This window comes from Pseudopipra pipra, chromosome Z (genome assembly GCF_036250125.1).
Source record: "Pseudopipra pipra isolate bDixPip1 chromosome Z, bDixPip1.hap1, whole genome shotgun sequence".
NCBI lineage: Eukaryota > Metazoa > Chordata > Aves > Passeriformes > Pipridae > Pseudopipra > Pseudopipra pipra.
This window is the reverse complement of record NC_087581.1, coordinates 8,388,687-8,402,298: the sequence shown is the minus strand read 5'-3', so window position 1 is coordinate 8,402,298 and position 13,612 is coordinate 8,388,687. Positions and strand designations below refer to the sequence as shown.

General features: G+C 40.7%; 1 protein-coding gene across 5 annotated transcripts in view; it reads right to left on the bottom strand.

Moving 5' to 3' along the window:
• The window catches only part of DNAI1 (dynein axonemal intermediate chain 1), a 140,761-nt gene that overhangs the window by 117,369 nt on the left and 9,780 nt on the right, over positions 1-13,612 (bottom strand). For all 5 annotated transcript variants that reach the window (XM_064641392.1, XM_064641389.1, XM_064641391.1 and 2 more), the window contains exons 2-9: positions 10,806-10,868; positions 8,865-8,957; positions 7,877-7,957; positions 5,898-6,024; positions 5,454-5,533; positions 4,516-4,707; positions 2,699-2,758; positions 203-340 (exon numbers count right to left, since the gene is read on the bottom strand). In XM_064641392.1, the coding sequence (XP_064497462.1) occupies positions 203-340; positions 2,699-2,758; positions 4,516-4,707; positions 5,454-5,533; positions 5,898-6,024; positions 7,877-7,957; positions 8,865-8,957; positions 10,806-10,868 (834 nt within the window). The remainder of the gene's footprint in view (positions 1-202; positions 341-2,698; positions 2,759-4,515; positions 4,708-5,453; positions 5,534-5,897; positions 6,025-7,876; positions 7,958-8,864; positions 8,958-10,805; positions 10,869-13,612) is intronic.

Genomic DNA, 13,612 nt, shown 5'->3' with positions numbered 1-13,612 from the left:
CCTGTTTTGCTGTATAAAACAGGATTTTTTTTGTAGAAAATACAATTCCTAGCAAAAAGTAATTTTTGCATTTCTTAAGGTTGTTACTTGCCAGCTGAGACAACTGGCTACACTGCCAGCATGACTTGCTTTCACCTGACTTGCACTGTGGATGTAACCAGCACCACTTCAAGCAGCCTTCTTCCAGCATTATGAAACATACCTGTACCTCCACATGGGATAACTTTCTTAAACCTCTCTTCTCCTCTTCTTTCTTTACTGCCTGAGGTTTTGCTTTTTCTTTCTCTTTTGCCTTTTCCATTCTCTGAAGTTCCTCCACATAGGCATCATAGATGTCCCACTGAGAGACACAGAGGCAGGATTTATCACGACCTGGTCAATACTCCTGAGAGCAGTCATCTACACCATCCCAAAAATATGTAGTCATCACCACAGTAACACTGCTGCTGGAATTAGCTGAACATGTGCCTTCTTGCACAAAAAGTGAAGGGTTGAAGTCCAGGCTTTTTAAAGCACAATAGGGTATGTCTTATGTTTTAAGAACACTTTATTGCATTTTTAATAATTTCCTTCCTCCAACACTCTATTTACTGCTTTGACTCCGTATCTTTTTTGTAGGACTTTGTGTTTGGCTAATTTACCAGTGTTTAATAGGAAACAAGCATTAAACATCTGATTTATGACATTTCTCATGTGGTGTTGGAAAATTAAATTGTAGCTGCTTAACACAATTTAAATCTTGGACTCCAACTCTGCAGCATATGATGCAAACTGAGAGCAGTTTTACATCTTCTGCTGTGCCACATGCCACAAATGTCTTACTTGAGCAGATTTCAAAAGTAATTTTTCTACTTAAGAATTATTCATTAGTATTGAAGTGCTAGTACCCTATCTGAAGCAGGTTTATTGCTTTCAGGACAAAAACAAAAGGCAATCTGACACATCAGCTTGGGAGAGGGAGTATGATTCAAACAGATAATACAGACTAGAACACCGGAATAAAGAAAGGTAGCAGAAACCTTTAGTAAAAAAACTGCATTGCATTGTAAATTTGCAGGTAGAAATTAAATGGAAAGATGTTCCACATATCAGGGAAAGGACAAAGATGAGACAAGTATGAGAAGGAGTAGAACAGAAAAGTTTGGGATAGGAAAATGTGAGCATAAGAAAGAACATGAAGGAAAAAGAATGGGGGGGAGAGTTTATGTAAAAATATTATTTTAGATCCACTGAAAATTTCAACTGAATAAAAAGAAAGAAATGGAAAACTTTTTCTCTCAGCTTTCAAGCATTTCATGCAAAATCTTAGCCACAGCCTGATTATCTGTAGATCTCTGTTCCAAGTCTCAGGTCATCTTACTGCCAGAAAAAAATGGAAGAAAACTCCAGCTGGAGGGAGGGAAGATTTCCGGCCAAGTACTCTGTGATTTCAGGTTCAGGAATAGACTGGGATACATCTATCAACCTGACAGAGACATCTTCACTCCCATTCCTACCACTTTCCTATAACAACATTTTTTAAGTTGCTGCCACTGCCTTATAGTTTCTCCTCGGGTGTTCCTGTGATACACTGGTAACGAAACAATATTTTCAACACCAGTCTGATACACTGGTTTGAAACAATATTCGTATCAGTGACAAACACAAATACATTTTGCAAATATCTGGGAATTGACCAGCAGAATTGGCTGAATTCCCTCTTCAATGAAAGCTGTAGCATATTTCATGTGTAAAATTCCATCCAAAATAATTTTTTTTACATTATTTTAAGGGATGGAGAAAATCTGTACAGTTTTTCATCATTAATATATTGGCACATTCCCACTACAATATAACAGAGCTAAGTTTCTTGCAATAGGTTGGTCTTCCATGTTCATTTTGCTGTCGTTCTGATTGGGTTCATCTTCAGGCTTGAGAAACCTGCTTTTGCATACAGCTAAACTTAGAAAAAGTAAAAACCCGAGTGCTGCATATGTCAAATTCTTAACAATACACCCAAAAACTCCATGAACTTTCATAAATTTCCAATTGTACAAAATCTTCAGAGGTCTCCACTCTCTAAACAATGTGTTCAAAGTGGAGCTAGCATGCAGACATGTCCTAAATGCTTTTTCATTGCTTTGTTCCTGTATTTTGAGACCCCATCAAGCCTGCATCGAGTGGCTTCAGGTGATGGAGGTGTCCAGCAGCTGACTAGGTATTGAATGCTGGACCCTAGATCCTCCTAAATAACCAGCTTGCTCACCACACGGTGATGGAAGATCTTCAGCAACAGGACAGTTCCCACTCCCACTCTGTGTCCCTAGAGGAGCCAGTGCCCTGCAAGCTGCAGCCCACTTCTTGCTGAGTCCAAAACCATTCTCATGCTGTGATTTCCCCATTTGCACTCATTTAAGAGTCTCTAAAGCAGACTGGTCAGGGTGCCTGGCAAAAAATGAACCAATTAAAAGCAGCTAAACTGAGACACTTAACCTTACAAATAAAAGCCATGAGCAAGTTCACCCATTAGGCAGAAAAGAGGGCCATACTAGTTTGTCCTCAGATACAAACCAGAGACCAAAGCCCATGCATGGGAATTCATTCCACTGCAAGGAATGCAAACACAATAATTTGTTTTTAACTTTCTCATATCTCAGTTTCCTAAATATACTCTAAAAAACTTTAAAGGTAAAGAGTATATATATTTATATGTATATACCTGGTGAATAGTGGCTGAGAAATTTAGCGAAGGTATAGGCTCCGTCTGACATCCTTTTTCCTGAAAAAAAGAAACGCAAAAGGAAGAGTAATGTTGGCATTGAAACCCTCTGCAGTGACACAGTCCAGTTGTGGAAACAGTCTGCATGATTAACTTGACAGACAAAGAACTCCTAGAACACTGCACAACATTCCTGGTGATCATGCAACTACAAACAGATTTTCTTTTGGACCAAAAGAAGGTTCTCAAGACCTCCTGATTTTTTCCCCACATACTTAAATATTCAATTTCAGTATTTAATTTTGAAGGAGTTCAAATGGTTTGTTTTATGTCTACCATTTGAAACATTCTGATATCAATTACAGTATCAGTTATGACTTCCTACCACATTTGAAAAGTTTTGTCCTATATTTTAAACAGCCAGTTGGATAGAACAGACAAACAAAGGAGTTGAACAGAATGAAACTTATAAACAATTCATCTGATGCTACTGATATAAGACTTTTATCATCCTTACATGAACATTCTGAAATGAATTAATATAATTCTGTAAAACTTTCATTTAATGGAAAAGCATCTTCTTTCGAAAAATTGTTGTGTCAGAACATTTTTAAGAAGCTGCCTGTAGCACTTCACTGACCTCTGAAACGAAGAAATCTCAGAGGTGGAAACTGTACATCCTGTACAGCACACAGCAGTACTTCACAGCTATTTAAGGTCTATATTCTGCTTTCAGAGGCAGAATCACACAGAGGCACACAAGCCTCTTCCAATAAAATCAATGGGAAGAGAAGATGCAGACTGGGAACATAGAAATAATTAATTCCGTGGCCTCCACTGGGATTTTGAAAGATGCAGAAATCTTAGCTCAAACTTTGTAGTAAGCACCTCACTGTCAGATAAACTCTCTCGAGATCCTCTGTCTCTACCAGTGAGTAGAGATGGTATTCCTTCTAGGAGATGGTAGCTCCCGCAGCACAGTTACTCTTATTTCCCTCCAAGTCTATCAGATGTAAAGGCACCTAATTGTACCTGTAACGGCTGCAAGAAGTCAGGCAGGCTCTCTGAGGAACCTGCATATACTCTGATTGTAGGGGAGCAAGGAAAGCAAGAGAATTGTCTCTCTAAAACTTCTATCTCTAATGCAGAAACCTCCTTTTTGAGCACTCAGCTGAGGGCCAACATTACCGGGATTGCTCAATCAGGAGGTTGCATGACAACACACTCAAAGGGAATGGCTGTGGGCTCAGCAAAAAGCTTAGGGAAGGAATATAAGGTTTTGGGTCTGTAGTGATTGGAAAGTGCATGCACAGAGTGGGAGGGAGATGTACCATGTAGCAGCAGTAAAGATTTATCATACATGGGTTTGTTACTGCAGTACCCATGCTTAATACAAGCACAAATACATCTGTCCTTTTAATATAAAGGCATTAATACCCCTGTTACACTAGTAAGAATTGAAGTAAGAGATCATAAAAGGGCTGAGTGCCAAATAGGAAATGCTTTCATGCATTAGAAGTCCTCAGCTACTGTCCTAGCCATCGCTCCGTAATTTTTCAGAAGAGAAAATAAACATGAAAAATACTATATCCAAATAGAGGTTTAAGGATTTACAACAGCACCAAAACGTTTTGGTGTAGGCTGTCCAAGAGTCCATGAGGCAAGACATTTTCTGTCACCATTTTCCCCTTCCCAAATGTTTTACAACAGTAAAACTTTTTTTCCTAATAGTATCTACAGAGATCACAGGATATGACACAAACACATGCCCTCCCAAAGCAAAGATCCTCCGAGTCACTGAAGGAACTGCAGCATACCCGCAGAGGGTTGAAGGGCGTCGTTGAAGCTCTCTCAATGAAGTTGAACTGGTTTGGAAGCTTCTTCTCAGGTGCTTTTGGAGGAGGAGGCTCTTCTGCCTCTGCTGCCTCGGCTGCCTCTGCTGCCTCGGCTGCCTCAGCTTCTTCCTCAGCTGCTCCCTCTTCTTCTCCTCCCTCTTCCTCTCCTGCAGCCTGCAAGAAAACACAGCAGTGACTCCACCTTGAAAGAAACAGAACCACTTTTCCTTCTTCTCAGACTGCTGGATTCAATATTTAAGACGTAAATTAGGAAACTTCCAGCAATCAGAGTGAGGAGATTCTGAAATGATATCTAAATGGGAATATAGGAATCCAGGAACTGAAGTTTCTTGAAAGAGATAACATAGCACAACTGCCTTTGGTAAAATGGACTCAGGGGCCAGAAGATTCCATTAGAGTTCAACTACCCTGTGTTTTCCTTTCTTTGCTAGACAATGAGCTTCATCTAAAACTAGTCTGAATTCGATTCCAGGGTCTGACACTGTGTAGATAAAAACAAGCTTCTCAAAGGCTACTCCTCTCCTATCAGCCAACTGTCTTTAAATCAGGCCACTGTTCTTTAATTTAGTTATGCGTGCTGCTTCCATCCCTACACCTCTTGTTTTTCACCAATGGACATAATGTCAGGACGATTCCTGATCCCATCAAATTACACTGCATCTTGATATAACATCTGGATAAAGACAGATCCGATGTGATCCCCCAACACAGCTTCTGCAACTGAAAAATGGCAGCAGGACTCCATCTGTTTTCTGCAGGTTCTCACCTACAGCAGAGACATGTCAGATATAAAAGAATCAATCACAGAAGCTTCTCAGCAAACCCATTTTATAATAATACAGTTTCAAATCTAACACTAAAATAAAATGGACATCTCTCAGCTGACTGTGCAGAATTACCTCAGTATCTCCTGCCTGTTCTTCATCTTTAATCTCTGCCTGTTCAGATGTTTCAGCAGGAGTCTCATCAGGAGCCTTTTCTAATGACAGAAAGGATAAGTGAATAAGCCCAGAATAATAGGACATATTCTACCATATTCTGCAGATCCTCTGTCTTCTGAAGCATTAATATACAGATGCATCCTTTCCTAATGCTGTCTCATTAGACAACACAGTAACAAATTCCCAATTTGGAGGGTGACTGTTTGCTCAAAGCCACAAAAGGTGACAATGTTATTACTAGAATGAAACTGCAGTACTTCTGATTTTGATTCCCAACAACGATGCAAGCCAAACTAGGAGCTGTTTAACTCAATGGTAATGAATCATGATCATTCCATCATGTTGAGTAAGTGGAACCAATGCCTATCTGAAAATTACTGTGATTTCAGAAAACAAACCTACCTGCTTCAATGTTTGATCTGATACTCTGTCGCCTGCCTTCATCTGAATCTTTGGGTATCAGGTTTCCATTCAAAGAGAAGTGAATGGCTGTTTGATCCAGGTAGTCTACTAGTTTGTATTCTCGTTCCTACAAAAAGGAAAAACCCAACAAAATCACAGAATCATAGAATGGTTTAGGTTGAAAGGGATCTTAAAGATCATCAGTTCCTACCTCCCTGCCATGGGCAGGGACACCTTCCATTAGACCAAGTTGCTCAAAGCCCCACTCAGCCTAGCTTTGAACACTCTCAGGGTTGAGAAATCCACAATTTCTCTGGGCAATCTGTTCCAGTGCCTCACCATCTTCACAGTAAGAGTAAAGAACAGCTCAATCTGTATAATTTAGATTTTGAGCTGCACCAGAAAGCAATCAGAAGACATCATAGACCACAGATGCTTTAATAGTTTCTTCTTAAAAATACTGTTTACTGCACCAACCACAGCACAGCACCAAGCCCACTTCCGTCATCGTGGAGGATTTGAAGATATGGATCATTGATCACCTGCCTATATATCATAAATATGGAAAACGTCAGCTCCAAATAGAAGAGAAGGTGACCTTATTTGCTTCCACAAGACTGATTTCCTTTCTCTGGTGAACTCATGCAATGGTTGGTCAAAAAAGTACAGTAGCACAGAAATGAGACAGACCCAGGAATATTTTACCTGATTGTCTGTTCCCTTAGGTGCTGGTTTTGCCAGGGATAATTTTCTTCACAGTAGCTACTACTGGGCTGTGATTTGGATTTGTGCTGGAAACAGTGTTGACAACACAGGGATGTTTTAGGTATTGCTGAGCAGTGCTTACACAGAGTCAAGACCTTTTCTGTTCAACACCCCAGCAGTGAGGAGGCTGGAGGGGCACGAGAGGTTGGGAGGGGACACAGATGGGACAGTTGACCCCAACTGACCATAGAGATATTCCATATCATACGGTGTCATGCTCAGCATATAAAGCTGGGGGAAGAAGAAGGAAGGGGTGACATTTGGAATGATGATGTCTTCCCAAGTAACCATTAAGAGACACGGAGCCCTGTTTTCCTGGGGATTGCTGAACAGCTGCCCACCCACAGAAATGGTGGATTAATTCCTTGTTTTGCTTTGCACAGCTTTTGCTTTCCCTATTAAACTGTCTTTATCTCAACCCACAAGTTTTCTCACTTTTACTCCTCTGATTCTCTCCCTGATCCCACCAGGGGAGAGTGAGTGAGTGGCTGTGTGGGGCCAGCTGGGACTAAATCACAACACCTGCCTTAAATTTGGGATAATCCAATGCTAGAGTTGGTGGAGCTGTCCTTGTGCCCTTTCTTTGAGGGTATGCAACCCTTCCAAGTGAGGAGTGGGAGGCAAAGCCATCATTCTACTCCCATGCAGCTTCCCTGCAGCTGCTGGCTGTACACACAGGAGAAAGCTGCTCCAAGGTAATGCAGCATATGCCCTGCACACACAGCTGTGAAGGTATGACTCTTGGATGTTTTCTGGCCAACTGATGCACCCTCCTCTGCTCACTCCTACTCATCATGAATAAAGATTGTCAGTGAGTTCACAAAACACATTTCTGAGCTCTCCTATAATTCAAACAACTGAATCTTTATGTGTGGATACTGAGGCATAACTGCCCTATAGACTGAGAAAAGAATTGCTTTTTGTCCTCTAACCACCACAGAATGGGAAAAATTACCACCTGAGATTAGCTGCATTAATTACATCCACTGCCAGTTCTTGTTCTGTAATTGCAATATCCTACTTCTAAATAAATGCATCAATGCTTTTAGACTTTTACCCTCTGCAAAAACCCTCTGGGAACCATTGGCAGCAAATACGTAAAAAGATGAAGCTGTATTAACAGAAAATTTACCTGGTTATATATCAAAGGAAAACACAAAACCAATTAATTGCAAAAAATCTCATTTCAGGTTTACGGGTCATGTCACACTTACTTTAAAGCTGAATCTGACAATATTCTGGGGAGCTTGGGGATTATCAGCTGTCAAGGTGCGTGTAATTTCCTGTTTTAATTCCTTTGGAATGGAAAAAAATGGTATTGTAAATAAAACTTCACTATTAATACAACAAGCAGAAACAAAAATCACCATGTTTATGCTTAGTTCTATGATGTTCAGTTCACTGCAGATACTCCATGTGCAGCTGATGCCTCCACAGGAACAATGCTTGGGGCCAGGCTGGCTCAGAGTGGAATCCAGAACAGTCATCCCGCTTTCTACATAGTCTTTCAATGGGCTTTCTTGATGGTAATTCTTATCTAAGATATGGTAGCACTTAAAAAATGCTAGCTGCATTCCATGGAGCAAAACAGACAAGTTGTGTCTTCAAGCTTACACTGTCCAAAACTAAACAGTAAGCTCAGTGGCAGTGCTTTTAGGACTGATCACTATGAACAAAAAACAGTACTGCTAGTAACTGCTTTTACTACCTGCGTTGGAGGAAATGCATAAAACTTCCCTATAAGAGCTACTCGGAGGACTCGGAGGGAGCAATGTTAGATTTTTATAAGGCAGTGGGAAGAGAGAAACCACTGCAGCTGGAAGGGTGACTGACTGCAATCCTGCTGAACCCAGCTGGGAAGAAATGGCAGTAAAATTTTAGGACACTTCCCTGTATTGCACAGAGGCATCTGAAAAGCTCAGGGTTGGCTCTGGGATCCTTCTTAACTGAGTGATCCCCCAGCTCCATTCCCCTTTTGGATCAGCTCTAGGCAGTCACACTGTCTTAAGCCCAGAACTGTGTTTCAAAGCACATGCTCTCTGTTTTCCTGCTGAAAGCCATTTCAGTTTGTGCTGCAGACACTGTACTTCAGCAAGTATTGGAGTTTTACTCTTGCAGGATTTCCTCCAAAACCAATGGGTAGTCTTCAGCTTATGGAGCTTTGTACATATCTTATGTTGATACAGGTATTGTTTTACTCACAGCTTCAGTCAGCTCCAGTTGATCTGGGGATTTGACAAGAGCCCTTGCCAAGTCTCCAAGAGCATCTCCTGCTTCAGCGGAGGCATCTTCATCCTTGCACAGGAAAGAAAAGCTCATTAGTGCAACAAAACTGTGATTGTTTCTCTCCCTCCCAAAGCAGCACTTCTTCAGACATGGAGCAAGGAGATAAAAACATTACCCCACCCATCCCCATTTTGAGCACAGCAGAAAAACTCAAATAGCAAGACAAAATTTGAAGTTTTTTGAATGGCTACACTTGACAGCAAGAGTTCAGTAAGTTGGAAGAGCTGCTTTCTGAAGATAGGTCCTGCCCTGTAATAAAACTGGAGCAACAACAGTGACAAAACTCAAGTAATTCCACATCAACCTCAGTTTAAAAGTTGGCAATTCTGTTTCTTTTGACCATATAATACCCAAAAGACCCATACTTAATGGGTCTCAAAAGCACAAGTCAAGGACCTGCAATTACTCTTGATGTGTTATTCTATAAGCTATTCTTAGAAAAAAGTTCAAAATACAAAGCTGCAGGGATGTGGCTCCCAGAGGAATGTTAACGAATTTCTTGTAAAGGCCAATGGATTTGCATTCTCCCAAAACAGACTGCTGACTTCCTTAGGCTAGCCTTGGGTTGATGTCATGATATGATACCATTAAAGGAAAAATGAATCGCTGCAGGAATGAATTTCAATTAATTGTCCTTACAGAAAAACTGTCAGAACACAAAGCTGCTGATTAAAGTGCTTAACTGCTCCAGGCAAAATTTCTCCCTCCACTCAAAACATGTAATGAGTTGATTTAAAATAAATCAATCATTCTTTTAAATACAGTTCTCTCAGGCCTCAACTTCATAGCCATAAGGCTAAACTTTCTGGCCATACAGAGCTGTGGGTGAGTCCAAGGCACAAGTGCAGCCTGGTTGCAGGTACAGAAACCGGACCCAGCAAAGCTTTGCTATCTGCAGAGCACCACGACGATATAAAGCACAATGCTCTGACAAAATGTGCAGTGCCTGAAAGTAACAGAGAATTCTGTATATGTCAGGCATCCAGGGGAAGTAACAGGCTGCAGCCTTACTCTTTTTCCCCAAGGGAGCTGAAATGAGCAAGCTGTAGGGAAGGTCAGGTGCTCTGATACAAAACAGACAATGATGGCAGAACAGTCGTTTGTGACTTAATGCTCCCCAGGTGAACACCTGCTTGTAGGACATTCATCATACACAATTTGATGCCAGTGAGTTCAGTGGCTGTTTTCCCTAGTGAATCAGATAAAAAGTATTGTGGGCTTAACATTTTTATATATGATTTTCATTTAAAAAGTAAATTACTTCTCATTTGTAAAGGGTCAAAAGAGGAACATTTAGCAAGACTGGGATTTGTCCCAAGAAAGTGAAAAGTTGTTTATCAATATGCTTGTTTAAAGGCATGTAGACTCTCTCTCCCATCCATGACAATGGAGCTAAATAAGAGGAAGGCAGATTAAATCAGGGTATTCTAAGCATTTATTTGCCCAACAGTAAAGACATTATCATGAGACTTTCAGTCAAAAAAGTTAATGCTATTTTCTCTAATACTTGTATTGCTATGTTAAGTGAATATGGACTGTGTTTTGAATTTTCTAAACTGAGCAGGCAGTTTTCTCACTGTCTGAGTCAGTTTATATTTTGGAATTTACACCCCAAACATTTTGCTTTAATATTTTCATATTGCATTTTCCTTGAATTGTGCCTTTGTTTTAGCCAACATTTTCATTCTAACTTGCTAGCATAATTCGCTGCTCAGTGGAAACCCAGAGCAATCCCTTACTGCTAAGTCAATTGGTATTTTACCAATTCCATAAAAAAAAGCCATTGTTGAGACTGAATCTATTTTGCATCTCAAGCTAAAGAAGGAAAAAACATTTTCTAAGACTTGTGGATCTTACCCGTTTTTTAGATCCGGCTTTACCAGCCTTTGATGCCTTTCCTCTTGAAGGTCCACTTACATCCTGAAGTGAGAACATATCCAATGTAAACTTTCAAAGCATCTTTTTTCTTAATTTAACCAAAGCAGAATAAAAGTTTGACGTGCTTATTAATGTTTGCTCCAGTGGTATGTTTTAAAGGCTGAATATACCAGTATTCTGTCTATAAATTATCTGAATGAAAGACAGTCGCTTTCATAACACGAGACATCAGTTTATCAGCATGAATAAATGTCAGGCTCTATCCTAGTTACTGCCTGTCTGTGGTACACCCAAATGTCCCACACATGGAGCTCTAGTGCCTTGCTCAAACACACTAAAAGGCTGCTCTTGCCCCAAGTGCTTGCATGGCACAGTGAGCCTGAAGGCAGCACAACCACATCCACAAAGCCATGAGTGCTCCAAAAACATGGAAAACACTGGTGGACAGCTGGGAAATTAACCACTGCCAACCTCCCTGCACACACCAAAGCACAGAAAATCTGTTATGACAGGCTTTAAGGAAAACAATTATATAGCTGTTTACAGGGAGCCTTATAGAAGGAAACTACCCAGAGTTTAAGGAATAACAGAAGGGCATCAGCAAAAGCTATGCGAAAATTTAACAGAAAGTGGGAGAGGAAATGAAGAGGATCCTTTTCAGGAGATGCTGAGGGACAGACAGGATCAAGAATCCAGAAGGCAAAGAGAGAGAGAGAGAGACAGAGAAAGAGATGATATATCAAACAAAGGGGATAATATTAGAAACCTTGGCAAGAACAGTTTCAGGATGGATCTCAAATAACATTTGGTGGTATGGATGAGAAAAGCAGAGGAGTAAGTCAGAAAAAAGTGTTTGACTTTGTGACAGGAAAGAAGGGGATACTAGAGGACAGGGAAGGAAAATGAAGGGGTGGGAAAGTAAGCTCCCATGGGCTGATTGATTTTCTTCAGAAGAACATTAGAGTGTGCCTTTCAGCTCAGATCAAAGGTCCACCTAGCCAAGGATCTCTCACCAACAGGATTCAAAAGGAGACATCTATTCTCTCCCTGATGGCCTCTCACCTTGCCACAGGGATTTGAACTGAAATGCTACCCTTTTTACTTCTTATCAGTGAACCTTTTTCCCCACAAATTTATTCAGTCATTTTGGAATCCACGCACATTTTTAGCACTCACAACTTCCACAGCAAGGACTCTCATGGTACCACTACATGGTACTGAAAAAAACAGCTGCTTGCTTTTTTAAGTATGTCACTTGCTGATCTCACCTGCTTTTCCTAGTTGTTCTTCTGGAAAGCCCAGCTTTATCATATCTATTCTTCATCCTCTTTTCCATGCGTCTTATGAACACAAGTCTCTACAGAGATTCCTACACTCCCCTCATGATTCCCCTTCATTATGAAATTGAGTATTCACTTCCACCACCTACTTCCTACGTATTAAATAGTTAAGCAGCCATAATGACTTTGACCCAGTACCCCCAAGCATTGTTTCTCAAGCCCCACTACTTGCTAAGATCTGACAACAATAATTCAGAAAAGAAATATTTTCAGAGGAAAACAAACTGCAGCAAAGATGTGAAGCTGTGTCTCTAAGTGTTATCTCTCTCTGTACAAGCTAAGAAACATAAAACTGCTGTTACCAACAAGGCATCAGGGATTATTTTCATTCGAGTAGATACATACTAAAAGCAATGAAAAATGAGCAGACTAACACATTTCTATGCTTAAAAAATGTGCCTCATTTTGCAGCACAAATTGTTATGACACAGGTGGAGAAAATAAAGATATAACATTTCCTTTATAGTCCCACAGAGGGCTCGTAGTGGAGCAGAGAGTATAAGAGCTCCCATGTCACAACCACTACTGAGACCACTGGATCGTGCAGCTGTCCTGTCTCCCCTATGTGACTGTTTGGCAATGGCCAACAGAGCATCCTATGTGACAAGGACCATGCCACGTGTGAATTAGATGTGACTTAAACAGATTTGCAGAGCAGAATTTTATTCAGATCCAAATCAAAATCAAACTCTTAATTTAAAATATGAAACAAAGCCTTCTCACTATTAGCCTCTGTAAATGAGTCTATAAAAGCATCTATCCAGCAGCAAAGGCATTGACAAGGAAAGCTGAAGGTAATTGGTTTTGGCAGTTGAACAGATTTCAATTAACATAATCCAAGAAGCCACCTGTGAATAAATATCTGCAACTGTATTAAAATCCAAAAAAAAGCTACAGTTACAATTGCACTTGAAGGAAGCAGCACAAACCCTGACCTGCTTCCCACACCATAAAGGGTTTGTAGGGTAGAGCATGAACAATTTTTCTCATCAACCAGGCACTTATGGCTAATTGGCTCTATTTCCTTTGTCTTTGTACAGTACTATCAGATTTTATGACTGTAACTCAATGATATATAATCACAGAATCACAGATTATGCTGAGTTGTAAGGGACCCGCAAGGATCATCAAGTCCAACCCTTTGCTCTGCACAGGATCATCCCCAAGAGTCACACCTTGTACCTTAGAGTATCATCCAAATGCTTCTTGAACTCTGTCAGGCTTGGTACTGTGACCGCTACCCAGAGGAGCCTGTTCAGTGCCCAACACCCCTCTGGGTGAAGAACCTTTTTCTAATATCCAACCTAAGCCTGCCCTGACACAACTTCAAGCCATTCCCTCAGGTCCTGTCGCTGGTCACCACAAAGAAGAGATCAGTGACTGCCCCTCTTCTTCCCTTTTGAGGAAGAACAGGTCTGGTACGACAAGGACGACAAGGAGACCCCA